General features: G+C 49.3%; 11 protein-coding genes across 11 annotated transcripts; 5 read left to right on the top strand and 6 right to left on the bottom strand.

Moving 5' to 3' along the window:
* Nucleotides 1-2: 2 nt before the first annotated feature.
* N7462_006579 (uncharacterized protein) lies at nucleotides 3-1,841 on the bottom strand (the record flags this gene model as incomplete). The annotated part of the gene is made up of 4 exons (XM_057078297.1): nucleotides 3-331; nucleotides 405-656; nucleotides 739-1,301; nucleotides 1,378-1,841. The coding sequence occupies 4 exons, from the start codon at nucleotides 1,839-1,841 to the stop codon at nucleotides 3-5; spliced, it is 1,608 nt and encodes a 535-aa protein (XP_056933877.1).
* Nucleotides 1,842-2,461: 620 nt separating this feature from the next.
* On the bottom strand, nucleotides 2,462-4,728 carry N7462_006578 (PPN1 endopolyphosphatase family protein; the record flags this gene model as incomplete). The annotated part of the gene is made up of 3 exons (XM_057078296.1): nucleotides 2,462-3,252; nucleotides 3,313-4,487; nucleotides 4,565-4,728. The coding sequence occupies 3 exons, from the start codon at nucleotides 4,726-4,728 to the stop codon at nucleotides 2,462-2,464; spliced, it is 2,130 nt and encodes a 709-aa protein (XP_056933876.1).
* A 1,626-nt stretch (nucleotides 4,729-6,354) lies between these two features.
* N7462_006577 (uncharacterized protein) lies at nucleotides 6,355-6,873 on the top strand (the record flags this gene model as incomplete). The annotated part of the gene is made up of 1 exon (XM_057078295.1): nucleotides 6,355-6,873. One exon carries the CDS (start codon nucleotides 6,355-6,357, stop codon nucleotides 6,871-6,873), a length of 519 nt encoding a protein of 172 aa, XP_056933875.1.
* A 518-nt stretch (nucleotides 6,874-7,391) lies between these two features.
* Nucleotides 7,392-8,278, bottom strand: N7462_006576 (uncharacterized protein; the record flags this gene model as incomplete). The annotated part of the gene is made up of 2 exons (XM_057078294.1): nucleotides 7,392-7,597; nucleotides 7,720-8,278. The coding sequence occupies 2 exons, from the start codon at nucleotides 8,276-8,278 to the stop codon at nucleotides 7,392-7,394; spliced, it is 765 nt and encodes a 254-aa protein (XP_056933874.1).
* A 2,544-nt stretch (nucleotides 8,279-10,822) lies between these two features.
* N7462_006575 (uncharacterized protein) lies at nucleotides 10,823-11,567 on the top strand (the record flags this gene model as incomplete). The annotated part of the gene is made up of 2 exons (XM_057078293.1): nucleotides 10,823-11,240; nucleotides 11,302-11,567. 2 exons carry the CDS (start codon nucleotides 10,823-10,825, stop codon nucleotides 11,565-11,567), a joined length of 684 nt encoding a protein of 227 aa, XP_056933873.1.
* A 1,048-nt stretch (nucleotides 11,568-12,615) lies between these two features.
* Nucleotides 12,616-13,338, bottom strand: N7462_006574 (uncharacterized protein; the record flags this gene model as incomplete). The annotated part of the gene is made up of 1 exon (XM_057078292.1): nucleotides 12,616-13,338. One exon carries the CDS (start codon nucleotides 13,336-13,338, stop codon nucleotides 12,616-12,618), a length of 723 nt encoding a protein of 240 aa, XP_056933872.1.
* A 755-nt stretch (nucleotides 13,339-14,093) lies between these two features.
* N7462_006573 (MSF1 domain protein) lies at nucleotides 14,094-14,905 on the bottom strand (the record flags this gene model as incomplete). The annotated part of the gene is made up of 2 exons (XM_057078291.1): nucleotides 14,094-14,360; nucleotides 14,411-14,905. The coding sequence occupies 2 exons, from the start codon at nucleotides 14,903-14,905 to the stop codon at nucleotides 14,094-14,096; spliced, it is 762 nt and encodes a 253-aa protein (XP_056933871.1).
* Nucleotides 14,906-16,127: 1,222 nt separating this feature from the next.
* On the top strand, nucleotides 16,128-18,314 carry N7462_006572 (ankyrin repeat domain-containing protein; the record flags this gene model as incomplete). The annotated part of the gene is made up of 1 exon (XM_057078290.1): nucleotides 16,128-18,314. One exon carries the CDS (start codon nucleotides 16,128-16,130, stop codon nucleotides 18,312-18,314), a length of 2,187 nt encoding a protein of 728 aa, XP_056933870.1.
* A 1,087-nt stretch (nucleotides 18,315-19,401) lies between these two features.
* N7462_006571 (uncharacterized protein) lies at nucleotides 19,402-21,331 on the top strand (the record flags this gene model as incomplete). The annotated part of the gene is made up of 4 exons (XM_057078289.1): nucleotides 19,402-19,591; nucleotides 19,624-19,654; nucleotides 19,708-19,795; nucleotides 19,841-21,331. The coding sequence occupies 4 exons, from the start codon at nucleotides 19,402-19,404 to the stop codon at nucleotides 21,329-21,331; spliced, it is 1,800 nt and encodes a 599-aa protein (XP_056933869.1).
* Nucleotides 21,332-21,679: 348 nt separating this feature from the next.
* N7462_006570 (uncharacterized protein) lies at nucleotides 21,680-23,751 on the bottom strand (the record flags this gene model as incomplete). The annotated part of the gene is made up of 3 exons (XM_057078288.1): nucleotides 21,680-23,174; nucleotides 23,241-23,405; nucleotides 23,465-23,751. The coding sequence occupies 3 exons, from the start codon at nucleotides 23,749-23,751 to the stop codon at nucleotides 21,680-21,682; spliced, it is 1,947 nt and encodes a 648-aa protein (XP_056933868.1).
* Nucleotides 23,752-26,252: 2,501 nt separating this feature from the next.
* N7462_006569 (uncharacterized protein) lies at nucleotides 26,253-27,707 on the top strand (the record flags this gene model as incomplete). The annotated part of the gene is made up of 2 exons (XM_057078287.1): nucleotides 26,253-26,435; nucleotides 26,508-27,707. 2 exons carry the CDS (start codon nucleotides 26,253-26,255, stop codon nucleotides 27,705-27,707), a joined length of 1,383 nt encoding a protein of 460 aa, XP_056933867.1.
* Between the last annotated feature and the right edge of the window lie 155 nt (nucleotides 27,708-27,862).

The following is a 27,862-nucleotide window of genomic DNA, read 5'->3' as shown; positions in this document are numbered from 1 at the left end:
TCCTATTGAAATCGCTTGCCCTCTTCCCGAAATCGCCTCGCGGTTATCCCCTCGTGGAAGAGATGATCCAGGGTCTCTGTCGATAACCCCTTCGTCTCCGGCAACCGATAGAAGGCCCAAATCAGTAGAAAGATGGTAAAGCCCGCGGCAGGAAAGGCAGCCTTGCCCTTAAGATTTCCCTCTGAGGCATTCAGCATGTACGGCGCCACCACGGCGTTGACCATGGAGAGAAGATAGTAGGTTCCCCGGCCCAGAGCAATAGTCTTCGTTCGCAGATTGCTGGCGCCAATCTCAGCCGCGATGGCATACGGAATAGGTCCAATAGTGCTTCCTGCAATATATTAGGGTAAATTCCAGTCGGGGGTATTCTATATATATTTTTGGATACTAGAGACGATGCTCACCATAACAGAAAAACCAAACGAGAAGCAGGGCAGCTTGCGCCCATTGGATCGCTGATGACGCCGGGGCCAGCGCGAGAAACCCCACGAGCAACATGAAAGGAAGCATGGCGACGAGACCCATGAGATAAATAGTCCGACGACCCAATCGGGCTTGGAAGACCCAGGACAGGCAGGTGCCGATAAATGAAAGGCTGAACATGCCTATCGAGCGACGTAAGATACTGATCAGCTTCAAGTCAAAGATCAACGTGTCTATACAGCGAAGCCCATTCAATGATATATCCCATCTTTCCCTAGCCAGGCAAAGGGAAATGAAAAAACCATAGGAACTCACCAAGTGACATCTTGAACGAACTCCCAGACGACAACCCGGCCAATGTAAAAAAATACGTGATATAGTTCTGAATGGCCCACCCAGGCAAGATCTGACATCCCCAGCTAACCATGGAGATTTCCGTTCGTCGCGAGTTTGTCCCCTGGAAGCACTCCCGGTAGGATCCATTGATCTGCATCTCCCGTTCGACTTGCGTGGTGTGTTGCATCATAGCAATGATAGACTGGCGATTGACCACGCCCTCGGGTGCAGACAATGTCCGCTTGAGTGAAGCATCGGCATCTTCTAGACGCTCTTTGCGCACCAACCACCATGGCGATTCGGGCGCGAACCAGACCACAATAAAAAGCGGCACAGGCCACATCCACTGGAGTGCAAACGGGATCCGGTAGGACCATTCGCTGGGAAGATCGACCAACCCCGTCAAGACACCGGTCGCTATCAAGTGACCTGCTACCCAGCACAAGTTCACGAAAGTGGTCAGATAGCCTCGCAATGCCATTGGACAGATTTCTGCAGCATAGGTGGGAACTGCTGCCGCGAAGAAACCCCACGGAATTGAACTACATGTATATCGAAATGGATGTATGAGCGGCCAAAACGGTAGAAAGAAAGTTCTCATGATTATCAAATACATACCAGAGTAATTCCCCAACCAGTAGGACTTCGATCGTGGGCGCCAAGAAAGTGATAGCAATAAAGCCTGTCAAAAAGACAAGCGCAACCATGATCACTTTCCTCGGTCCAAATCTCTCGCACATGTATCCATTCGCAAGTGTCCCAGTCACCAGGCCAAGCAGGGAGATCAGACTCAGGGCAAGCTGCCACTTCGCGGGGACTGAATAACTTCCGTCTGCAAGTTGAACGCCGTATTTCTCTTGAAACTGTGGGTATGCGTAGAAAGAGCTGATGATCTGGATATCGTAGGACTCCATGACCGTAGTCAAAGAGATGAGGACGGACCATATGACAGCGGGCCGATAGTAGCGGAGGGCCTGGGAGACTGTAAGTTGCGTTTCAGTCCTACTACCCAGGGCGGCGGATTGTTCTTTCTCGTCAGAGAATCCGGCAGAGAAATCCCTCTTTTCTGTTGACTCGATCATTGCCAATTTTGCCAATGAAAAGTGCCTTTGGAGAGATAGCAACCTAGCTGTGAATTTCTTGACCAGCTGCTTGTGATTGTGTCTTTACTGACAAACAACGACTCCCCTGAAGACAAATTGAACTCGTTATGGCCTGGCCTATTTTATACTCCATGGAGACTATAGCGAGCACGCACATGGCAATGGAAATGTCGTGACCCCGCATAGTCGAGTTGATCTGGGGTAGAAAGTGGAGTTCATGCGTATACCGCGAAGCAGAGCCCGGCTGCTCTAGCCCCAAATAAACATATCTAGTGGAGACCCGGCTGTCGGCGGCTGTCGGGGAACAAGCGGATAGGACGAGCTGCTTTCAGCGGCTGGCCCATTAGATTAAATGTACAGAAAAGTCGTGCTAACAAATTTTATGCTCGAGGTCAAATAGAATAGTAGTTTGAAGTCCATTATGATGATGAGCAAATCACGTCTGCGATAATTTTTTCGTATCTCATACTAAGCCCGCTAGTAAATCAATAGGGAGGGACAGCCCCTCGAAATTAGCTAGAAGAATCCTTTGAGTCTCCCACAAAAAATTGCACAGCTACTTCGCAGTAAAGGGGCTTTGCACAGAGCCATAACTAAAATTACTGAGTCAGTGAGGTGGAGCAGAGAAGGGATGAAATAATTTCATGTTTGGGTACTTGCCCTTGTGGACATTGAGCGCCCAACGCGACACTGCCACTACGCATATAGCAGATCTTGGCTTTCTGACAAGCCGCCGTAATGCACTCGGGGCTTTTCACGCTCATTTTGCCCTGTAGAAAGTTGTGTAGAGTGACCAAATCGAGATCATTCTCCATCGCTTCCGTGACACGGTGCCAGAAAGTAGCGTTTAGCGGCGCATTTTCATCCCAGTCAGCGGCTGCGCCATATGTCTCACGAGTGGAGTATTCCAACTGGAAGATCGGGCCGGTTTCGCGAAGACTAGCGTAGTCGGACACATTACTGAAGAAAGTGTAGGCCTCGTAGATATTGAAATCCCCGGTATCGATCTCATAAAGCCGGAATCCACTGTTCATATTGGTCAACGGCGTAACGCTGGGACCGAGCCAGCCCGTTACAAGGGCGTTCTCTGCGTTTTGTACAGTGCCGTTATTGGCGTAAAAAATCATGAATTGGTCTTCATGGTTATGACCGAAAAATATATTAGCAATAACATGTGGTGAATATCGGTCCATGATCTGGTAGAAGAGGTTGGTCGGGTCCGGAATTGGGTTAACACCGTCCCAACCACTGGGAACATGTCCCATGATCCAGACTCGTTCCTTTTCATCTTCTGCGGTTTGTAGCTCATTGATCATCCAAGAGAAAACACCTGAGTTATCGGGGTTGGTGGTATTGATCATATTGAGAATGTTGGATTTGTACCAGAAATCTTAAGAATTTGTCAATCTCGCGATATTTCTAGAAAAAATAAAAAGGAACCTATACACACCGGTATTAAATGAGATAATACGCAATCCATAGTGAGTCTTGATTGAGTAGCCAGCATAATGTGTGCGAGCCTCCTCTGCAGCCTCGGGACTGATCCAGCCTTCGTGTTGCCATAGGCCAGCTAAATGCTGATAGTTCCAAGATGACTGCTCACCCAGGCGTCCAGGAAGAATATGGGGAGAGTCAATGTTTTCTGGGCTTGCGTCATGGTTCCCAAGGGCACAAAATACTGGACCTGATAGGTATGTTTTGAACATATCGAAAGTGCTTGTCTCAACATACTCAAGATATTCCCGGGACATCTGAGATTGTGGGTCATGCGAGGCTAAATCCCCAGTATACAAAGTCCACGCCAGAGGCTCCTGTTCACAGCCCTTTCCAGTGCCAGTCAAAGCGCCCACTGCCTGCAAAGCGGCTAGACCCAGATCATATGGTGTGTCGCATTTGAAGGCTCCATACGGGGAGGCCGGCAGGAGAACATGGTCCTCTGAATGATCATTATGATTGTCGCTGCGGCAGCATAGGCCCGAGGAGCAATTGGCTTCCGTATTGACTCCATATCGGGCATCGAGGTGAAAATCTGACATGTGAAGCACCTTGACACGCTCTCCACTAGCCTTTGGAGCCTGTGCTTGTGCGGGCTTGGGCTTCGGAAAAAGTCCCGATATATCCAACGGCGCGGTTTTTGGTTGCTCGCAAAAGTCAGATTTTAGGTAATGGCATATGTATTGCCCGTCAAGAGCATTGACATCAGCCAATGCAAGGACTTGGGTCCAGATGGCACCGAATGTTTGTGGCTTGAACTGCTCTTCGCATGCCTCACCAGATTTGAAGTTAGAGTTCTTGCATATGCTAATGAGAGCATCTGGCACCAATTTTGGAGCAAAAACAGCAGCAGGTTTGGCCGCAGCCAAGACTCGTTTGCACTTGGAGCATCGATTCTCTGGGTCATTGGATTTCAGGATTGTCATCACGTTGGCCTTGACAGCCTCAACCAGAGCATGTTTCTCTTTCTTTGGGATATTGACTGGTGGTTGTGGGTAAACAGGTTCATCCGGGCTTTCAGGAATAAGATCAGGGTTAGTCAACTCGTATGGGAACGTGAAATTCAGCACAGGATCGTAGATGATGGGCTGAGGTTCCCTAGTTGGCAGGGCAGGCGACTCATAGTAAGACCTACAGATCATGTAAGTCACCTGGCAGGCCATCATGATATATTGATCCATTCAGGGATTCGTAGGAGAAGATCTTACGCAAAGGCTGAGGTCGGAAACCCAGGAGCTGCGATGAACCGTTGCGCTCCTGGCAACGGCAAAGTCGAGTTTGCAATAAAGCTTGAGCCAAGCACCAACTCCATCATGAGCAACGACACCAGAAACCTGGACCTGGATAGTTGAAGATGAGCAGCGAGTGTCATTGTTGAAACGATTGTTTAGATGATATGATTTGAGTTACACCGTCACTTTCAATAGTAGGCGTTGATCGTTCCCGAATCGGAACGTGCAGCAGCACGTGTTACTGGGAACGACAGCCTAAGGCTGGAGGTGAGGGCTTAGGTTACCATCAGCTGAGAATTACAGAGAAATTGAAGACCGTTTTACCTATCTGCAAGGTCAGACTTGGGGAAGCTGTGCCGGGATTCTATCAAAGATATGCCTATCCCCACAAATGCCATAATATAAATCGTTGAGTCTAGGTCATATTGCGCAGTCCTCGTTTCTAAAATTCTTGCTGGGTACCGAGATTCGTGGACCTGCTTCATATATACATTTTTGCAGACAGAAAAATCGTGAAAGATAACAATCGAAATCAGAATTCTATTGCCTTTAGCTGAATACCTGGAGTTATAAATCTCTTTTGTTGCTTGCATCTTTGTAATTGACCCAGGGTTTCTTTATGCGCACATTCTCCTTGCTCAGCTATACTAACGAGAGAGTTATTTCAGTAATAGACCTGTGCCGAGATGGTGAGTCAGTCTCTGTCTCCACTAGATTGACGTAGCCTTTCATGTCCCGTAGATGATAAGTATTTGATTGATCTTTTGATATTGATTGACTTGATCGTGGAGATGACTAACTTTTCCGCATCTGATCATAAATGACATACATTTGATCTACCAGATCGAGCTAATGACCGGAGAAGATCTCGAAGGATTATCAATAACATAATTTGTTCAGGGAACTACCGGCAGGGCTCTCAGTGCGTTCATCAGGACGATAGTGTTATCTCCCGGATTTCCACATGCTTGCTTCGCCCCTGCGACTTCATCTTGTCCAAAGGTTTAGCGACTGTAGATGAGTATGCGAGTAACAAATACCCCTTCTCATCCAACCCAGCGTGTTGCAGGTTAGGATGATCTGGCACCCCTATCGAATCGAGCAAAGATCGCCCAGGTCAGACATTTAAACATCGTATGAACTATATCTAAACTTTGTATGACCATGCCAAACCAAACCTTGGCATGTTCCGCCAGTGCAAAATCACCAATAAATTTACACCTCGAAAAGACTCCGAAGATGGCTAATTGGGCCACTCGAGATGATATGATGCCGTTTAACAAAACGAAGTGCGCAGTAGAACTAAAGCAGGAGTATTTTTCCGAGCCAGATCTCCGAGCCAGATATTAGATGAGGTGAATGTAAGGAGCTACACTTCTACGCGTAAACGATAGATATTACGAGATTTGAAGTTGGGACGATAACATAAGTGTTCCTGGTTTCATTTGGCCCGCCCAAGAAGTCATGATGTCATATATATTTCGCCGGCACTTGTCCTTTGATTCGGGAATGAGAACCTCCAACGCTATGATCGATGAATGATCCACAAACCTTGATTCGAGGTAAGATGTGGGGTTAGTGTGCAGAAACTGCTCGGGGAGTACGGATGAGAAGGCATATAAAAAGCTGCACAGAAGCAGCACACTTTTTTCCACTAGAGATGGCTGCAATCCAGATCAAGCTTCTATGCTGATTTATTTCATCCACATCGCTGAAACTGCTCAATCAAACGTCAAAAGACTCTTTGGAAACAACCAAAAGTCAAAATGCCCGTTCATCCCTCGCTCGAAGGGTCAACCTTCGATGCTGACCTGCGCGACCGACACCTGATATACGACTATGCTGCACAGGATGCAGCTGGTAACCCAGAAAAATGGCGGTATGAGATGTGGTTCCAAAATGAGGATCGGATCAACTACGCCATTCATGGCGGGCCGATGGCCGGCCGGATCAACTTCCAGACTGCGGAGTACCAGTGTATCCGACCGGGGGAGCTATGGCAGTGCAACTGGCTCGAGGAGACCGGGACAATGTGCTCGCTGGTGTTCGATATTCCACAACAAAAGATCACGACCATGTTGGGATTTTCAAAGGGCCACTGGGAGAGGGCAGAAGATGCGCATGGCGATAAGCGGAACCCAGAAGATCTGGCGAGATGGCGAGGGCTGGCGAAATTGGGGATCCAAACAGATCGAGTCTTGTTGAGTGAGCAGGCAGATATATTGGAAGATTTCCGGGGACCGGGGGATCTCAAGCCTGTTGACAATAGCTGGCCGACGCTATAAGAGGTCCCAAAGAATTGGTGGCCATTTCCATTCGAAGACGGTATGTTGGATTTTGGAAAACATTAATCGACCAAGGCCAACCGTTCCGGCTGGGTGAGATGATCAGGTTTCTGTTTTTCTTTTTTCAGTCCTGTATGTTGTCCAAGAAGGAATCTAGCCTTTGCAGGACTGGATCGTTTTATCCACATTCAAAGACCTTTCATGTTGCAGCTTAGACGGTGAAATTGGCAATGCGAAGTATCCCTGCATGAGCTTTGATAGAAACTTTTGAATGTCACGGTGTAAGCTTTAGCCGATCGAAGACCCAGCTCCAAGGCATTTGATATGCCTGGCTCATATCAAGGATGAGAAGGATTGCGCCGGGCACCAACGATGACCGTAGTTAGTCACCCATTATCGAAGAATGACGATAGGCGACGACAGACATGGATGGACGTTAAGACTGTCGGATCCAGGTGTTGCGAAGATTAAAGATGCCGTAGGGGATCTGGCAAAGCATTTCCCCGCGAATCGACCCTTTAATCATGGTCTTTAGACGGTCCAGTCGGTGGTCCTGAGGGAGCTTGCAGACAAACAAGTTCGATTTGAACTTCATCTGGGGTGTGTGGTGGGGGGCTGCCCCATACTGGGCTACGAGCAAGAATACCGACAGCAACTTGGGAGGCTTGCTTGTGCGAAGTCATGTTGTCTATATACCACACCTGCCATGGTCGATTACCAGAGCCTGAAGGGATAATGGTCGCATTTTGCTGGGGAAATACTTCCTCGGCAAACTCTGGACATAGTGTCAGTTTCGAGACAACGGAGGGTGGAGCATTGCATGAAGAAAAGACAGAGAAATCATACCTTGGACGGGGATGGAAGGAACATCAAAAACCGGAGCACCACAATTCGGCAGACGAGATGGATTGAGCATCAAATTTGTCAGTGCTGCCTTGAGAGGTTTCGAGTAATAGATTCCTGATGCAGACAGGTGAAAGATAGAACCCTTGAGGGCGTTCTTGATGTCGAGAGAACAAAGGGTGCCCCAGATTCCATCGCAACCATTATTGGTCCCAGACGGCGTTCCAGTGAAGTTGCCGAGATGGAGGGAAATTTCCGATGTGCGATTTGATGTGATCGCGTCCGGATTTACTCGTCCATCTTGATATCGAAGCCAAAATCCTGTTTTGGTACTTGGCCCTCCACCTTTGCCTGAGGCGGTTGAGTCGAACCCGTAGTAGAAGGTCACAGGATCTATGAACAGCGGAGAGAAATCTATCGGAACGGCTGTTTGAGCAAGAGGGTCGATACATCCGCTATCCCAGAAGGTGCAGACCTGGGCAAAGCTGCATTGCAGCAATGCAAGCACCACGAAAAGCACGCCAGGCCGAGCGGCGCGGGCCAGTCCTTGAAAGGGGGCCATTGGATAAGAAATCGATGGTTGGCGAGGCGAGTAGAGATTGGAATTGAAGGTCCAAAAGAGCGACCGCGAAGGGCCCTCACAGGTACCGGGCGAATCGAGGACGACCGGTCAGGACAGTGTTTTCATACTCGGATCAAATCGTGCAAGGGGTGATCGAAGAGGCCTCGAAGCTGGAGAGGGTGTCAAGAAAGTTAGAGCGACCGGGGGAGTCAGAGATGGGCGGAGGCGGGAACAATAATATCGAAACTCACCTGGTTGCAAGACCAAGGACCCTGCGTCTTTTGAACAGCGGATGCCTGGGAAAAGGTCCCCGCAGAGACCGCACTAGGAGGAAAACGGTGGTTTAGGGCCCTGTGGCTATCTCCGGCGGGCCTTTTTGCAGGGTCGACCCAATGGAAAGCGGCGGTTGGCGGAGTCTGTGCCCGGAGAAGCAGCGTCCAACACCCAATTCTCGGACTAGTTACGCCCAAAATCCCAGAGCGGAGAAAAAGGGTCCTGGCGGAGTGGAGGGAAGTGGATGTCCAAGGGATCCCAAGACGAAGAGCGATCCAGTCCTCACGATCGAACGAGCTTGGGGAGAGCAGCAAAACCTTCTCGGAACCAGGGAAAGGCCGGCTTTTCGCTTGGCTGCGTTTGCCAAGGGGGTTCACAGTTCAGTTCATGGATCGCAGTACCAGGCGAAGGACCCTTCGGGATCGGACCAGCAACACAAATAGAAAGGAGCGAGAAGTGCTCAGCAGGTCGCCTGCAGCACCCCAATCGGTTATGAGGATTAATTTTTTTTTTTTCTTTTCTTTTGCTTTCTCCGGTGCATTCCCATGCAATTCCCTCAATTGACTGTGAGATGCCGGTGAAACAGGAGAGACCAGATATGGGGCCAGTGAACCCATGGCACAGTGACTTCGGGGGTACCTGCACCACCTATAGCAGGTACAGCGGTTCAGCAGGTTCCCTGCAGGTTGCAGCACATTGTTCATGCTGGAATCCTTCTCCTCTTCTCCCTTCCCTGCTTGGCGGGCGAACACACTAGCAGCCAAGTCTCCGTATTACCACATCTCAATCAGGTAAATCGAGCCGGCGATCACGGTAAGGGTTGCAGAGCTGAGGAGGTCCCAGCCACTCAGAAGCCACTATCGCATGCCTCCCCGCTGAAGAGGGGCCTCTAGGGGCCTGGAAAGGGTCCCAGAAAAAGGACTCTCGTGGGTCCTAGAAATGCTCGCCCCCTAGTTAGAAGGAAAGAAAGTCAAGAAAAAAAAACCAAAAAAAGGCCAAGAGGGCCAAGAAGGACCCCCATAATTTCTGATGATTTGGACCAATTCGATCATCGCATCCCAGGACCCCTTGTTCTGGTTCGCTTTTAAGTGGCGCCCACAATGATCATGCCCCATAAAGACCCTGACGTAGTTGTATTCAATCACAGATGAGCCCCGAAAGGCAGCGGGAGAGCCCGCGCGACAGGAGAGTCAGACATCGCTTAATTGCCGATAGTATGATACTGTAGTATGTATGCACATGTAACATGTAGAGAACCTATTTTTCCTGACAAGTGGTGCTTACACAATTAGTATGACCCGCTCAGGCTCAGGTTCACGGAGCAGGTCTTAAATCACGTGATTGATCAATGAGCACTCAGTGATCCGGATCATGATCTATATTCTTCGTACTTAGTCAAATCGTCTCCGCCACTGAAATGTAACTAAAAGGTCGATCTCTTGTTATACCTCTATTCTCTTTATTCTCATTGCAGTTTCCTTTCTTCAACCTCTCTTCCCCTTCAGCCATAGTCATAGCTGAAACAGTATCATTTAAGTCTCACTAATACTGATTGAAGCTATATATCTGACTATAGAAAAGAAATTATTGATAGCCAAAGATGATAATGGTAGCAAAGAAAAGAAGACGAAGTGGCTAGCAAATAAAAATTACTATCTAGCAGTAAACAGCTCAAGATCCTCTCAGAGAATTAGATACACAAACTCCAAGGCAGCACCAGCACCGGCTTTTCATACAACCAGTATCCTGACAATTCATGCAATGGAAGTGCTTTGATGTGCGATCATATCTTTCGAATCTTCTTGTACTCAGGCAAAGCGTATTTGACCATCCATTCACATTCGAGAATCTGCTTCGCAAAATTCTTACATGTTGATTAGTAGACTTTGACAACTGTGGTTATGAGTATTAAAAGCTCCACAGAGTCGTTAGGTCAAATTCTAAGAGTGTTGAGGTATCCTGCAGACTTCCATCGTTCCAAGCAGAACAGAGTAATCGGAAAACGGCCGATGCAGGGCTGAGGCCATTGGTCTGAATATGTTTTTTGTGTGAGCGACAATAAGTTCTAAATGATCGTAATGCATCATTCGACATGTCTCCCTACTCATAATCCGCTCCGGTGCTCTTACATGACCTCGGCATCTAATGTCCTATAGTATCCGGGCGCTAGGGACGGATTAATGCTTCTGCCTAAAAATATCATGAAGAAACTCTGTCTCTTCTTCTTTCTATTCTCTCTTGCAACCAAATATAGCCGAATGTCTCACCAATATGTACCAAGTCCGCTACGCCACTGAGGCCGACATGCCAGATTTATGCGAAATCAATTATGTCAGCTTCAAGAAATATCGCTTCCGCTCTGCCGTGTTCCCTGAATCTGATCCTGCGACTCTGAAAAGTTTCAAGGCACTTAATGGGATGAAGCAGATGGCAAACCCTGAGATGCATATTGTTACGGTGAACGATTCGACAACTGGTCGTGTTGTTGGGTATGCCCGGTGGCTTATTCCGGAAATTCTCGGAGTACCTCCTCATACATGTAGCCTTAGTGAAAGAGGGGCCGCGCAGGCAGCTGCCGCTGAAAGTCCACTGATACATGCCCCTCGACCTATGAACGAAGGGCTTTTTTTCGCACCTAGAAAGCTCCTAGGGGGTGCACGGAAGAGACACACTACATCTCGAGACATGGGTAGGTAGCCGTAAAATTAGTGCATTATTCAAGCCTGAACTTACTGTATCCCCTCTTGCAGTTCTAGATTTTCTAGCTACTCTACCTACATATCGTGGTCGCGGAATAGGCTCCGCACTGTTGGAATGGGGCGTCAAAATGGCGGACACACTGCATGCGCGAATATATCTTGAGGCAACATGCGCTGGCGTACCCTTATATCGGAAGTATGGATGGAAGATAGAAGAAGAGGTTGTATTGAATTTGGAGCCATATGGGGAATGTGGAATGGAGGTTTTCACTCTCATGTTGCGTGAGCCGGTGCCAGTCGATGAGTCTTTAATATGAAGCCGCTGCGGAAGATCTTTTCTGGCTCTCAAAATTACTGGCATTTGGTTCTTCAATGAATACTGAAACTGGCAATTTTTGTTGGGAGCCCATCCTTCAAGAACAGAGTTATATGCAGTGGTAGTCCATACATTGGGTGTAGTACGGGTGATACCGAGCAACGGATGTACATCGTCCCATGCTTGAGATTGTATCCTCCGAGAACCTCCTCGTACACATTTTGGTGGCTGTGCATCGAACGTGCATATCCCGTTCGCGACTGGAGCAGTCTGCCCTGCAAGAGGGTGCCCGACAGATCCGGCAGCATCCCCCAATCAGTCCCTGACCTATTACACAGCAGCACGATCAAAACGGTACGAGATCGTAAATCCTGGTCGATCGGTCAGACTCCTGTCAATCACCCACAGCCGATCCGCTTGAATGGGCTCCCCTAGATCCACATCATTCGCTCTGACGTAAGAGTAGGCCGAGTGGCCTCGGTGCATTCCGACAGGAGCATCGTGAATGTTGACATGCGTCATAGCTTGAGATGGAGGGTCAGACCAGGAATTCTCATTGGCTGTCCAAAGATGGATTCTATCTTCACTTTGTATTATTGTTTTGAGTCGTCCTTTTTCTTTTACCCCTGTCGCAAACTACGGGGCGGCTGATGGAGACCCATCGAGAAGGCATTTCAGTGCCTTGTATGACCACTGAGAGAAACCAGTGAAATCTGGTAGTTGGGACCCCTGTGGTTTTGCGAATTGAAGGATTTCTCACGCCAGACATGCTAAGGTGATCCGGCGGTCATCGGAGATAACCAGAATCATGGTGAATTGTCTTGCATCCCGAGATGCCGGGCTGAGTGGCTGGTTCAAGCCAATCAAACGTCCATGGGCTCAGACTCTGCGGCTGGGCTGATCGGAGACAAAACTACATACAGCACTCACTTCGTTATCAGGAAAAATAGCCGAAAAACACCCACTTCAATTGAGGCAACCTCCTTCAATCATATCTATCCTGTCTTTTATCGACGGAGATAGCAAAAAGCAAAAAAAAGGCAATCAATCTACTTTCCAAGTATCTCCAAGCGATCTCTAATCACGGCTAGTGACTGGTGAACGGATTCCATCAGATCTCGTACTCGCGCTCGTTCGCGTGCCAGGTTTTTCTCGGCAGTCAAATTGATTAAGTGCAGGGCTTGGATCTCGATAACCTCTCGCGCGTTCAGCCCAGCGAAAGGGTTGTGTTTTTCAAGGTGTGACTGCGCATTCACGACTTTGGTCACTGCCTTGACCAGTGGTAGCAAGTAGGGATAGTTATCAGTGAGCCATACCGCATTCTCTGGTGTCGCAGTGTATCCTTTCCAGATAGTAGTCATGGCCACAGCACGCTGAGAGAAGGTTTTAAGGGCACCTGGGGGGACTGGCTTGACGTGCGCGACCCAGTTGAACGCAGGCAGCGACACCGACTGCTCCTTCCACGCCTCGTACTGCATCAGTTCTGAGGGCCGCATTCGCTCCTTGGCAAAGTCTTCTGCATTGTTTTGGTGAGTGGCTGTCTGGCCAGAAGTCAGCGCCAAGCTGTTCCCACCGCTGACTACATCGGCAAGATCATGAAGCTTGCTGGCTGTGGTTTCAAGGTCATCCTCATCAGTGGGAATGGGGAGAAACAATGGGAGATCGCCGCATTTTACCATTGCTACTCGATCTTGACTGTTCTGGTAATTTTGCGCTTGGTGCTCTGGCATCACTTGGCCAGCTTCTGCTGCAGGTGCTATCCTAGGCTCCATTGAACTGGAGTCCTGCGACTTGTAGATGAAGCGTGAGAATATGTCTGTAGCGCAAGATGTGTAAAGTAGGCTAGCTTGACAATAGTCTGTCTGTCGGCAGCAAGACAGGGATATGTTGGCTTGGGAAAGGCGATTACTGTCCTCTGGGATCTTCTGAGCTAGTCCGAGATAAACACGATGCGAGGGATGATCAATTAATTAGAGGTTCGTAATATGAAGATGATAAATGAGCCTCGCTCTGAGTGTTGACGTCTTCCCAGATTGGCATTGTTTGTTCTGACAAGTGAGGATGCCGACATGCCACATCATCAGGTGACTTTGTCCCACAAGGGATCACGAGTATAGAGTCAAAGAGCAGAGAAGTCATTGAACATAGATAGCAACTGTTGAATTGAAAGTTATTGTATTGTACAAATAGACAAAAAAGTATGCCCCACATAGGCCATGATGCTTCGTCCTCACCACACCTATCTGACCTCCAGTCAGATCCCTAATATACATTTCGCCAGACAAATTTTCCAAATGCAAGCCGATGAACAATATACAACTGGTTCCTGACTTGATAACAGAAACCGAAGAGAGAAATAAAAAGAAAAACCAGAGTGGCATGGGAGAGTGTCAGTCGAAAATGTGCCCAAAACGCCAGTAACTCCACGCTTGAAATTCACAAAAAAGGTAGGCGGCGGTGCTGTGTCAATATGCAAAAATTAAAAACCAACGTCTGGGTTGAAGGAAGTGATCGCAATCAAGGACTGTCAGTTTTCATCATCTTCGATGTAAACACGTTCCTTGAGAGCATTACCCTGCAACCAGACGCGCTTAAATGGACCATCGGGCCCAAAGGCTGCTTCACGGTCTTGACGCATGCCTTCCAGGACAGCAACAATTCCACCACTGCGGAGACGTTCCAAAACGACATTCATGCCTTGCTTGCTCTTCATTACCGCATCACGGGTCCGGCTAACGCCGATCAATTCGATCGTCCGCTGAATGCCGGCAGTCGATAACGAGGAGAAGAATCCCTTTTGGGGGCGTCCTCTTCGCCGTCCGTGTGGTCACCAGCTGATTCAACCTTCTTTCGACCGAGCAGCTTGCCTTGACCCAGGCGAGATCGGAACGTGACGGTGGTCCGAACGGTGGTTTGTTCGCTTCTCTTATCAATTGACAGCCCATCAAAAGAATCGCGATTTTCCTCGACAGCGTGACGCTGGTATCGCTGCTTCTCCACCACGCTGAGGATTCCGGTCCATTCCATGTTGCGTGACTCGGTCTCCATCCAGCCCTCATTCGGGTCGACAACTGTGGTTTCAAGGATGTAGCTCTGCCCGGAGCTATCGGAACCACCCATTCCTTTAGGAAGCAGTTTAAGTATACCGGATGGGACTTTGGATTTCTTGAGATGCAGCCGGATGGTGTGGAGGCGTTGGGTGGTCGGATCGACGTAGCGATCGATCACGTCGGTGGTCAGGACATGGCGAGAGTAGGGGTTCGGGTAGCGGAGAAAGTAGGCAAGGGAGACAGCAGGAAAGGAGTAATCGTAGGTAAACACATTCTCGAAGAACTTCATTGTGGCGGGGTCATGAAGACATTAACAATTCATCAGGGGAAGGATGTCGTCTGATGCCGGGGGACTGGGGACTTTTTGCTTTCGAAGGCGACCGAAAGCTCCCCGGGTGGGGCGCGGAATATCAGTTGTTCCGGGAAAGTCGCATGCCCTCCTGCTGAAACGATTATTAATGGTGACGGGCGCCATTGGGTTTCCGTACAGGCTTTCGCGATCATGTGGTCATCATGACCAAAACAGAAACTCTGCACGGATGGCCTGATTGAAGGTGCGGAATAGATCACACGATCCGGATTAGGTAGAGTCACCGGCGAATTGATAATCAATAGATGCCGAGCGACCACCGCCCTAGAAGTATAGCAAGACCTGGCAAGATATATAAGCACATGGGAGCCATGATTTGGCTTGACACAAACTGAGAGGCCTTATTTTCTTGTTGACTCTTCAAAGCAATTTCTAAATGCTCTTCGATGGTAAATCTCATTCTAATAATTTTATCCCTTCCCTGAAACCCTTTATTTGAGAGATGGTGAATGGAGATAGTTCTCAAGGAGAACTCGATGAACACAAGTAAGCCAGTGTAAATGAAGAACAGACAGCCAGCCAACTGGTACCGTAATGACGGCCTCATACAAACGAGGAGAACTGTCAATATAGCGGAATACTGTATGGATAGGCTCATAAAGGTGGGATCCAATAGAATGCGATGCTCAAACATGATGTTTAACTAAGATTGCTGGTAAGGAGTGTTGAATATTCCCTACCACATTGACTGGTATGTTACGATGCTCTGCTCTGAGTTTACCGGAAATACCATACAGAAACAGGCAGAGGATCAGGTATTTCTGTAATGGCACGTATTGGCGGCATCCTTCCTCTCGACAAGAACCGGCGGCTACCCTCCAGTGCCAGCTGTCCCCTTTCCCCCCTAGATCTAGCTTGAGGAAGTAAAAAGCCAATAGGCGTGAAAGGAGAACTTGAAAATGTCATGTGAATAATTCTTAAATCAAAACTCTCTTCCTGCTCCCTCCATTGCTGGTGTCACGCCAGTTGACGATACTAGGAAACCAGGGAAATCATTGAGCCGCTGCTGAATGGCCCCCATAGGCAAAGATACACCGAATGAGTCATCCAGGTTTGCGTATGCAGAATGGCCCTCTTTATCAACCTCAGACTGGGAGGTGAACTACCTCAATCTCTCGGAAGCTATAGGACATTGTCCAAGATGCCTTCACAAGATGATCGAAGGTTACTTAATCAAGAACAAATGAAAATAACAAGAAACATCTTGCTGAAACTTGCTCAAGACGATACCCAGCAATGCAATGCCGAAAGCCTCAAATCCGCGAGACTTCTAAATGCTTTTCTTTATGACTCATCGTCTCCAGAAACGTTCCTGACATCTTTCCTGTATCATCTATGCGATAGCCTTTACAAGCCGCCCAAAGATGATGCCGAAGTTGATCTTGTTTTATCGGACCTTGAAACTTCTATATTCAGGAGTCAATCAAAGATCAACAAGCTCAATGAAATTTTGCAAAGTTATATCCAAATCATCACCAGCGGAACCGATCCTTTGATTTATGCGTCGGAGCACGGCTTGAAGGCAGTAGTCGAACTTATCCTCGCAACAGGAATAGGGACGATAAAGACCGATACAGATGACTCGGATGATCTACAGCCACTCACGTTAGCAGCACAAAATGGACATGAGGCAGTTCTTTGCTTGTTACTAGCCGCAAGTGGCATTGACCCTGATCGCCGAGATGAATGCTGCGAAGGCAAGACAGCGCTTTTATCAGCGGCAGAACACGGACGCGAAGCCGTTGTGAGGGTACTGCTGGCCACGCCGGGTGTGGACCCAAACATTCAAGACTGGGACTATCAGACACCATTGTTATTGGCGTCGCGCAATGGCCATGCTGCGGTGGTGAAACTGCTCCTCGCGCAAGGCCTCGATCCGAACTTTAAAAATTATTGGGGAGAGACGCCCCTAATAGCTGCAACGGAGTTCGGGCATGAGGCAGTTGTCAAGCTGCTGCTAACTTCGGCAAATGTCAGTGTCAACATCCCAAATACTCGTGGAGAAACACCTCTGCTAGTTGCTGCAGAGTTAGGGCATACGAAGATTGTAGAGATTCTTCTTGCGAAGCAAGGAGCTGACGCCAATTGGAAGGATATTAATGGAAATACGCCGATGTTTTGGGCAGCACGGAATGGCCATGGTGCCGTTGTCAAGCTACTATGCGCTGTAAAAGACGTCGATCCAGATTGTGCAGGAGCTTTTGAACAGACGCCTTTATCATGGGCAGCGCGCAATGGGCACCAAGGAATAGTCGATTTCCTGCTTTCAATCGATGGTGTCAACAGTGATCACAGGAACTCGGATGGACGGACGCCTCTCTCTCTTGCAGCCGAAGCTGGAGAGGAGACAGTGGTCAAGGCGCTGCTCGCTACCAAAGGGGTGGATCCGATGTCCTCAGATTCTGATGGCCGAACGACTGTATGGTGGGCCGCGAAAAGCGGAAATGAAGCCGTGATTCAAGCGTTACTCTTGAAAGGGCGTTCATGCGCAGATACTCAAGACTCTAATGGGGAGACACCACTGATTTGTGCAGCAAGAAATGGTCACAGAGAGGCAGTGCGGCTATTAATTGCGACAAACAACGTTGATCCTGATTCCCAGGATGCTCTAGGGAGAACAGCACTCTGGTGGGAGACGTTCCATGGACATGAAGATGTGGTCAAACAGCTGCTCGTTATGGAGAACGTTAATCCTGATGCCTCCGGTTTGGATAAACAGACACCCCTGCTCTATGCCGCAGAAAATGGCCTGGAAAGTATAGTCAGACTCCTGCTTGCTACGAAAAAAGTCAACCCCAATGCTCAAAATTCAAATGGAGAAACTCCGTTGTGGTGGGCAGCGCGGAATGGACATGTTACAATCGTCCAACTCCTAATGACCCAGAGTACTGAGCTTGAATCCCGGGCCCTGAGTGGAGAGACAGCATTGTATTGGGCAGCACGAAATGGTCATGATGCCATAGTTGAGCTTCTGCTTGAGAAAGGGGATGATCCAGATTCTTTCCCATCGAATGGGGAAACGCCTTTATGGTGGGCAGCGAGAAATGGGCACGAAAAAGCTGCTAAATTATTGATTGCTACAGAGAAAGTGAATCTTGACTTTCAAGACTCGATGGGAGAGACACCGATCTGGTGGGAAGCGCGTAATGGACATGACGAAGTCGTTCGACTACTGCTTGACCATGGCGCCCGTCCAGATTCTCAAAACTCGGATGGTCAGACGCCATTATCCTGCGCAGCAGAATTTGGGCATAAGGCTGTGATTCAGCTTCTTCTTGCTCACGATTCCGTTCCTGAATTTCCAGATAATGGGTATTTTAGGGTCTAGAAAGTTGAGTGCATCTATTCTACGACCCATAATGACCGTTCATGGCGGGTAAGCAACTTCGTCGCACACTTTCAACTGGCTATTAGCATGCACTGGATAAATGCCCTTCTTGACAAGCACCTTGATTTGGGCTCCGAAGTGCTTTAGAAGGGTTCGGCACAGTTTTCACCGAGTACTTGGGATCTATATCATAAATCTTCATAAATCTGGAAGGCACAGTCACGAGCCGATTCTTTACCATAAATCTTGTCCCTTTCACTCTAGTTCAATAATGGAGCCAAATTTGTTGGACGTGGATGATCTACCCCGAAGTTGACTCTTGATGAAAAAGATTTTCCTGCATAGGGCGGTGTAGAAAGCGCGTCTTGGAGAATCATGGCATTCAATGCCTGCGTGTTCTTCAGTGCAGAAGGGTTGGAAAGAGACTAGCCTGTCTCAGTTTTTATCCGGAGGGTAGATCAGAAAAAGAAGCGGGATTCATCCGATTCGGTATACTTCATGAAAGTATGGGGGTACTAAATGCACGCCCCAATTCAAGACCGTCTTGGAAACGTATAGGATCGCCAGCTTCCTGTTCCATTTCATTTTAGAAACCGCCTGACAGGGTACCAATTGGGACAAGGTGACGTGCAAATACCAGATCGTGGAGCCCGGTGGACTCAGCTCATAGCCAGATAGCTGCTTCTGTGTCTTTTGGATGTACGAGAGACACGCAATCGAAAAATGGGAGACCCTGTCATCCAAGACAACATTGCTCTACATTGTGGTAATGTGCAGCCGCTTACTCGACCATCTCAATCATGAGTTACATTGATGACTCTGGCAGAAAGTACAAGTCCATGACGGACACAGACCGGTGACGCTAAACCACGGTAGATCAATCTAAACCCGAAGCGGTACACGTTCCGATTATGGTATATCAAAGCTCGCGTCCGAGACCCCGCAAAAATAGGAATGCGGAAGTTGCGCCGATGAGCCCCGTTGCTTTGCATTGACTATTATGACGTGACTTTCAAGGCCTAGCACCAATTTGCCCTGGAGGACTCAATTTATCAAAGTTGTAAGATATCACCGACGCAAGAACTCCATGGGTCGTGTCCAGCGTGCGCCATGCTTTCAATGCCGATGTCGCAAGGTAATGTACCCCTTAGGGACTGCGACCGATATCGAAGTTGTGTTAACTCCCGAAAATCAGGTGCGCTGTGATCGCCGGCCGACTGGATGCGTGAACTGTGAGCGTCTGGGTTTTCTTTGCTCCTTCCAGCAAAACAACGCCGGTCGCTCGACATCGGCAACCCACCCCGATGAGGCGGGCACAGATCGCCCGGAACGCCGAAGAGGTATTTTAGCATGTATAGCATGCCGTCGACAGAAGGCACGCTGCTCGGGGGAGTTCCCGGAATGTCAAAAATGTCACCGACGAGGGCTACCATGCCAATACTCAGCCCCGAAACGACCCCGAGATGACAGACAACCAGAAGGTGAGATAGTGAACCAGAATGGACAAGATGAAATGCAGCTGTAAGTGGCCTCTTAGTTGCTTCCCCTTTGTGAAATCAACTCCTGACTCGGACAGATCGGGCCTCACTCTCATGGAAGATGATATTTTACGAATAATTAACGACTTTTTCACCAACCTGTATCCCATTCCAGCTTACGCCTTCCATCACGAGCCTTCTATCCGCCATCAATGCATGAACAACGCCCTTGACCAAAATCTCCGACTGTCTATTGCAGCAATAACAACACTGTACTTATCAAATAACCAACGCCACTTAGATGAGACTGTCCCTTGGATCGCGAAAGTCGAAACAGACATCTGGAACCATTTAGAGAAACCTAGCATCACCCAACTGCAGTCTCTTTTGCTCGTGGTCCATTGCCACATTCAGATTGGCCAATTTTCGCGCGCCTACATGCTAGCTGGGCTCGCTGCACGCGCGGTGACAGCACTCCGATTAAACTACGAACGCCCTGAGCTGAGCTTGATCGCCCAGGAAACTCGCCGGCGGGTGCTCTGGGCCCTGACCTTCATCGACGGCTCATTTTCCGTCGGTCTTCCAGAATACGAGACTATCCCGCATACAATCATCTACCAGCGTCTACCTATCTCCGAGGACGCGTTCTGGAACGGAGCCCCGGAGAACCGCCTTACTACCTATCAGCCCACTCTCACCTCTGACCTGGACCCCGACTCCCCACAGAGATGCAGCCTCCTGGGTGCCTGTATACGGCTATCGAAGATTTCCAAAGACATTATGCGATTGACCCGCCAACTCGCCCTTGCCGAGCAGCCCCTCTCCCAGCTCAGCGGACTCGTCCAGGAAATCCAGAATGACCTCTGGCGCCTCCACAGCGACGTAGAGCACACCTTCGCCTACGACGTGGACTGCTCCCGCATGGTCTCCGAAAAAGTCGGCTCGCGTTGGTTTGCGCGCTTCCTGCAGGTCTCGGTCACCTGGCACCAGGCACACTGCGACCTATACCGGCTCTTTGTGCCGCGGTACCCAGAGGCCGCGCCGCAAGTGATCATGGAGACAGTGGAGCCGAGTCTTCGCGCCCACGCGCTCGACGCGTGCGCCAAACATGTGACACACATTAACCAGATCCTGCGCGGCCTGCGAGACCTCGATGTTACACCGGTGTTGCCATCGTACATAGCGGTGTGTGCTTATCATGCCACGCGGCTGACATTGTTCTTGCCCTCGGCGCTGGAGCTAGGGTTGCAGTTGGGGTTGAAGGCGGCTGATGCCGTGGAAGGTGCCGGTGTTGCGCTGGAGGTGCTTGAGCGTTTCTTTTCGAGAGTTCCGGCTGCCCGGAGCATTGTGTTGGACATGCGTAGATTGGTGCGACTGGCGCAGGAGGAGCCACATAGTGTGTATAGAGAGCTATGCTCTGCAGCGCCAGCATTCGGCCATGGACGGGATCGGCATAGTCACCTAGCGATTCATAGTTTGGTGAGGCAGGCTAACTTTGTGGACGAGGGGTACGATGGGCTGCAAGAGCATTGGACATAGATGTCAAGTAGGGCTTGCAATTAAAATACTAAATACAAAACTCGAGACTTGAAGAATTGAGCTCGAGGCTGATGACGATCTATCGATATATGAGTCTATAGAGAAAGGCAGATGGTGTTGGACAGAGAATAGACACAAGAAAATTATTGTAGTATTTGGAGGGTCGGCTAGCGGTAATCCCGAGGCCCTCCATTTCCAGCACGATCTAGTCTGGATATTATCATACAAAAGGCAGTCTAAGATAGTACTTTCACAATGAAACAAGATACCTCAACCATACAATCATTCGCGCACATACTCCTCTGCAGCTTATCGGACTCGAGCATCAAATGTCAAATTAGACACAGATTACTTTTCCTGGTCCAAAACCTGCTGGTCCATACCAGCGGCAGAAGGCAGGGCAACAGGCTCCTGGATATCCTTCTTCATGCCACGGATCTCAGGGCTGGTCCGCTCGAAGTAGTTGTGCATGGACCCGTGGAGGATGTTCTCATCAATATCGTCAGCATCGAACATAGCATCCTTCTCCTCGCCACGAGTGGCAACAGCAGACTCCCACTCAGCGCGGAACTCCTCGACCTTCATCTGGTAGTCAAGCTTGGCATCGTAGTATTTGCCCTTTCCAGTCCAACGCTCCCAGACAGAGAGATGCTTCTGGTGAACGGCAGGGCCGTGGTAGTCTTGCTCGCGGCCCTCGCGAATGAACCTCCAACGGCGCTCCTGCTCGCGGAGATCAAGACCGGTGGTATCGGGAAGGAAGAGCCAAGTGAGAAGAGTACCGGCCAGACCGAACCAAGGAACAATGTAGAACTGCTGCTGGGTGTCGGTGTATGAACCAACGATAGCAATGATCAAGGCACCCAGCTTGCCGGCGGCAGCGGAGATACCATGAGCAGTGCCACGGATCGGGGTCGGGAAGACCTCAGCGGCAACGAGGAAAGTGATACAGTTGGGGCCGAACTGGTTGAAGAACGAGCTCAGATAGTACATCGCCTGGAAAGAGTGGATATGGGCAGGCTCCTGGTAGTAATCGAACTTGAAGGCAGGGACCACGAAGAGGATGAAGCACATCATGAAACCGACGATCTGCATCCACTTGCGGCCGTAAAGCTTCGTATCGACAAACCAGGCAGCACAGTAGTATCCAGCAAGCTCGACGCCGATGTTGGCCAAGTTCCAGAGCCAGTTAGTGGTGACGGAGGTGGAGTTAGGGCTGATAACCTTGATGAACTTGCTCTGGAATAGCTTGTTGCCATAGAAGAAAACGTCGTTGGCAAACCAGCCACCAGCAGTGGCAATGAGACGAGGGGTAAAGTGCTTGAAGGTCAGACGCAATGACTGCATATCATAACCAGTAACAGAGGCCTTCTTCTTTTGAGCGATAAGCTGCTTGCTAGCAGCCTTCATGTGATAGGCACGGTAGTAAATAAGCCAGGCAGTGCCAACTGCGGGAATAGCGAACGAAACGCGGTACGTCCACTGAGTGGTGGTCGCGGAGATTGGAGGCTCGCCGGAACCAGAATGGAAGATCAGCAACAAGAGAATCAGGATGGCCTGGTTGGCGAACTGGCCCCAACCCTGCATAAGGAAGGCGCTGACAACGGAGCGACCACGGTGCAGACGATCCTGAGAGGTGGTCACCTTGCCCGAACCAACACCGTTCTCCATACCAATGGTCGCTGTCATGGGGTATTCACCACCGACACCAATGGAATAGAAGAACAAAGACCAAGCGTAGCAGATCACCCAGCCGTTCTCGGTGAGACCCCAGGCGGAGGTGAGCATAAGAAGACCGACGAACATGATACCGGCATCCTGGATCAAACCCCAGCGACGACCAATCCTAGATAAGTTGGTAATCAACATCGGATAAGCTCGAAAAGCAAAGAACAGGATGCATAAAACCTACCAGTCACCCAAGAAACCAACAAGAATCTGACCGACCATGATACCAGCGACCTCCATGTAGTTGACCGCAGCAATCCAGTTCTTGTCGCAAGTTTCACCCTTCCAGCAATCTTTGAAGGAAACATCGAAGAGAGAGGTGTTGTTTGAGATGGAAAACAGCACGTAACTAGAGTGACCAGTCAGTCGAAGTCCCATGGAATGATGATACCCAAGCAAATCACATACCCCTCAAGACCCAGACCAGCACCTGGAAGAACACAGTTCTTGAAGTAGTAGCTAATCGGAGAAAGCGGGTCGTTCTTGAACATCTCCCAGAGCCAAGACATCTCCTTGCGTGCCTCAGTTCGGTCCTGCTCCAGACAGAAGCTGACTCGCTGGCTGATCGGAAGATCCGCCCAGTAAGTACCATCGGCGGTATAGCTATCGGCGGGACGAATGACCTCGTCGAAGGCGGCCTTCTCGTGCACATCCATCTCCTCGTAGGAGGTGATGACCTCTTTGGAAGCGTCCATTGTCACAGTGGCAAGTGAAAAGCCTGTTCCACAATCGCGCTACGTGAAGTATACCCGAGACTGGTTCAAGACAGTCAGAACGGGGAAGGGGAGGCTGGCTCTTGACTTCGACGGAAAGAAAAGAAGACAAGGCTCATGAAGACTGGGCGCGGGCGATCAATATTTATCTCAAACGACACGCCGTCCTTCCTCCTATACACCCTAGGCGTAGAAAGCCACATTCGATGGTCGAACCAAGTCTATGCACACCGGAAACCAGACATCAGGAGCATGTCACTGGGCACCCACCCTATCGCATGCAGCGATGTACGCACGATTCACGATTGCAGTGGAGCCTTGCAAATTACTTTCTAGCACTAGACCGCGAAGTGCATCTCGGGTGCACTGACCGAGCAAGACAGAAATGGCACGCGAGGTGGACTAGTCTGATTCCAATGGCATCGAGTCACTCCTTACAGCCAATGGAAGCCAATATCGGGCAATCGGCACCAGCGCTCGGCCAATAAGATCCAGGCCCATGGTTTATCCTGCTAACAGTCCGAGAGAACATACTAGGCCCACCTGTGCCTGGACGCACGAGGTGTAACGGGGCGGACGCAGGCGAAAAATGGCCATTAGCAAGTGAATCTGAGTCCGTGTGAGTGGAGCCAGCGGACTTTCTAGAACTGTACAAACTAGGCCAATGCACCGTCAGATATGGCACTGGGGCAACCTCATTGGGCGTAGACCGCGAGCCCGTGAACTCCGTTGGAAAGGGATTCAGCTTCGGTAGACTCGCCTGCTGGGATATGCTGCCGGCGCGTCATGATCTCGCATCAGTTCTCAGAGTGATTATTCGACTTTTCTACGTCATCAGCGATTGTCTTCACGCTGTTCCCTTTTTGTGATCTCCACGATGGCGACATGGCGACAACAAGCAACGCCGAGACTGCGGGTGCGTTTCTGGGCATGGCTGGGCGAGGCTTGTCAGTCCCTGCCAAGCAGCCCTGCAACGCTGACCTTCAACTTCATCGTCGAAAAGCCCCGTGATTTGTTCTGCTTCAAAGTTTGTGGTTAATTTGAGTTGGCGTGGTTTTCTGGAAAAACGCACGCGGCAAGTCTTATAGCATTTCGGAGATCCAATCACCGTCGCGCGTTCCACCCCGTGCTCGCTGCCCCGGGCGGGGCTTCCCGCCCGTCGGTCTTGCTTTACAGCCAATGAGCAGGCCCAAATTCCCCACGCGGCCCATCTGGTGTTCTGACTGAATCGCTGCTTATTCGGACTAAACCTGCCTCAGCCAATCTCATGGTGAAGGGCGTTTTACCATCTCGCTACCACCGTCGGAGTGAACCCTGCTAATAGATTAACCACTGGGGTACGTTTGTGGTGGATGCTGGACGGCGTACTCCGGACGCGAACACCATGTCCCTGCCTGGTCCAGAGACTAGTGGATTCGTGGGATTGTGCTAGCCATGCGAACTCCAATTATGGATGCACTTCGGCTCCGATTACATTTTCACCGAGACATCTATAGAATACTTTTTTAATTGGTGTCTAAGTGACATCTCTCGTACTATTACCCTATACCCTCTATCACCCTAGTCCGGTAAAAGGCTAAATGGCTGTGCAGAACGGATCGTTGTCGTTTTTGTATAGGAGAAAATAAGTATAGATAAGTTTGTCAACATTCATATACGGGAGAGCACGGCGAAGAGATATTGACAGCTAGAGCATCCTGGTCTCCTAGTTATAATTCATCGCCATCTGTCTATTGTTAGACAGCCATGAAAAGCAGAGAACAAATTTGAGAGAATTCGCAAGGAATATTTGACTGATTAAAGGCTACATAATACATACAAGAATTATCTGATATGTTAATACCGTGATCTTGGACGTCCTTGCGTATTCGGCCCCATTCTTCCATCCTTTATGGGGGCCTCATCCATCCGGGCAGTCAGGCACGGACGCACGATGATCAATCTATACGACACCATTGGCTGGAGGTCAGCAGGATAAAGCGGATCTCACTGCCCATGCCGTAATTGGCATTAGAGAAAGCTTGGGAAAGCTTGGTTCTGAGCCACGGTGGGGTCAAGTAACGACCCTGGATTTTGGTTAGCATTTGCTCGGTCAGTGACCGGACAATTGCCGTTTTATCCGTAATAGTAAGAAATTTAGTGAGACATACCATTACTGACAAGGAAGGATTTCAATGGAATTTGAATGGAGAGTGTATGTAAATGCTGTAAATGGCACTTGATCGACGGAAATCCCAGGGTTCGGTCATTGCGGTTGGAATAGCGCTAAATGCCACGAGGAACGTGCTATCAGATTAGCCCACAGACTGGCTGATTATAGGCTCGGGGTCTATTCTTATTCCGATGGCCTTTCGCATGCTACGGTAATATACAAGATACCAAATCCCGAGGATCTCTGGAAAAATTTATTATAAAGAGGAGAGCTCTATTCCCTTTGCGATCCTTTAACTTAAGAACTAAGAAAACTCAGAGCGTCAATCGAGATGTCTTCTCTGACAGCATTTTTGGCTTTGCTCACGTTGGCTGCAGCTGGAACTATTACTACTTCCGAGCCATCGCTTCAAGACATCAATGCAGCTGCCGCAACCACACTGCCTTATTCACCTACCTCGAACGTGAAAGGTCTTGCATTTGATCGATTTTATCAAATATGGCTCGAAAATGTGGTATGTTTATATCATTATTGCTTCTATGACACTTAATCAAGATACTTCCGGAAATCCTGACAACTGAAATAGGACTTTGTTGACGGAGCAGCCGATCCGAACCAGGAATGGCTGGCCAGCAAAGGCATCAAGCTGACCAACTACTTCGGCATCGGTCACACTTCCGAACCAAACTACTGCGCTGCTGGTGGTGGTGACAACTACGGAATGGACAATGACGATTTTCATCAGATCCCTAGCAACATATCAACAGTGGTAGATCTCCTTGACACGAAGGGGATCTCTTGGTCGGAATATCAGCAGGCCTTGCCATTCCCAGGTTTCCAGGGATATAACTACTCGAACCAGAAAACCTACGCCAACGACTACGTTCGCAAGCACAACCCTTTAATTCTGTATGATAGCATCACGAACAATGACACCAAGCTGCGTCAGATCAAGAATTTTACAGATTTTGAGGCCGACCTGAAAAGCAAACAGCTCCCGCAGTGGGCATTTATCACACCCAACATGACAAACGATGCCCATGATACCAATGTCACTTTCGGGTCAAAGTGGCTGCGAGGATTCGTGTCTGGATTGATGGAGGATACTTATTTCTGGAACAATACTCTGCTCCTCCTAACTTGGGACGAGAGCGAGCATTACCCCATCAAGAACCGCGTATTCAGCATTCTTCTTGGAGGTGCTATCCCAGATGACCTTGTCGGCACCACAGATGACACCGTCTATACCCACTACTCTACAATCTCGTCCGTCTCGGCGAACTGGGGGCTACCAGCACTAGGTCGCTGGGATTGCGGTGCTAACCTGTTCGAGATTGTTGCCAACAAGACGGGATATACGAACTGGGATATCGACACGACGAATCTATGGCTCAATGAATCCATGCCGGGACCGTTGTCGCTTGGTGAATATTCCATTTACAAATCACGCTGGCCTGTGCCGCTGAGCACCAACAATTCATGCTCTGCCGGCCACGGTATTCTACCTGCTGTCTTGAATACTTACGGAGGTCTGACACCAACCTATAATTATACTGCACCATTCCCCTACGACGAAGAGGTCGGTCTCGGTGTTGGTGTGTCCTACTCCCGCAAGGGAACTACTTACGTGTCCGGGAAAAATGCCACATCCGCCAGCGGCTCGAGCTCGAGCAATACTTCAAGTGCGGCGACGAGCTCCTCAACTAACGGTGTCGGTGCTCAAATCATCCCTTATTCATTCTCAGTTATTGCAGTGCTGTCGGGTATGGTAGGCATGATGTTCTAATCACATAAATTGTGCATTGATTACGCTAGATAAGACGACAAAATCTTCATTGCCTTTCATGACTCTTGTACAGGTCATCAATATATTTTATAGTCAAGGTCATTGATTATATACCGTTTGATGGAAAGAGCGACCGGGATATCTGGACAGCAGCG

Source organism: Penicillium macrosclerotiorum (assembly GCF_028827735.1).
Source record: "Penicillium macrosclerotiorum strain IBT 26536 chromosome Unknown utg000006l_segment0_segment0, whole genome shotgun sequence".
Taxonomy (NCBI): Eukaryota; Fungi; Ascomycota; class Eurotiomycetes; order Eurotiales; family Aspergillaceae; genus Penicillium; species Penicillium macrosclerotiorum.
The sequence above is the reverse complement of the archived record's forward strand: the minus strand, read 5'-3'. Positions and strand labels throughout refer to the sequence as shown.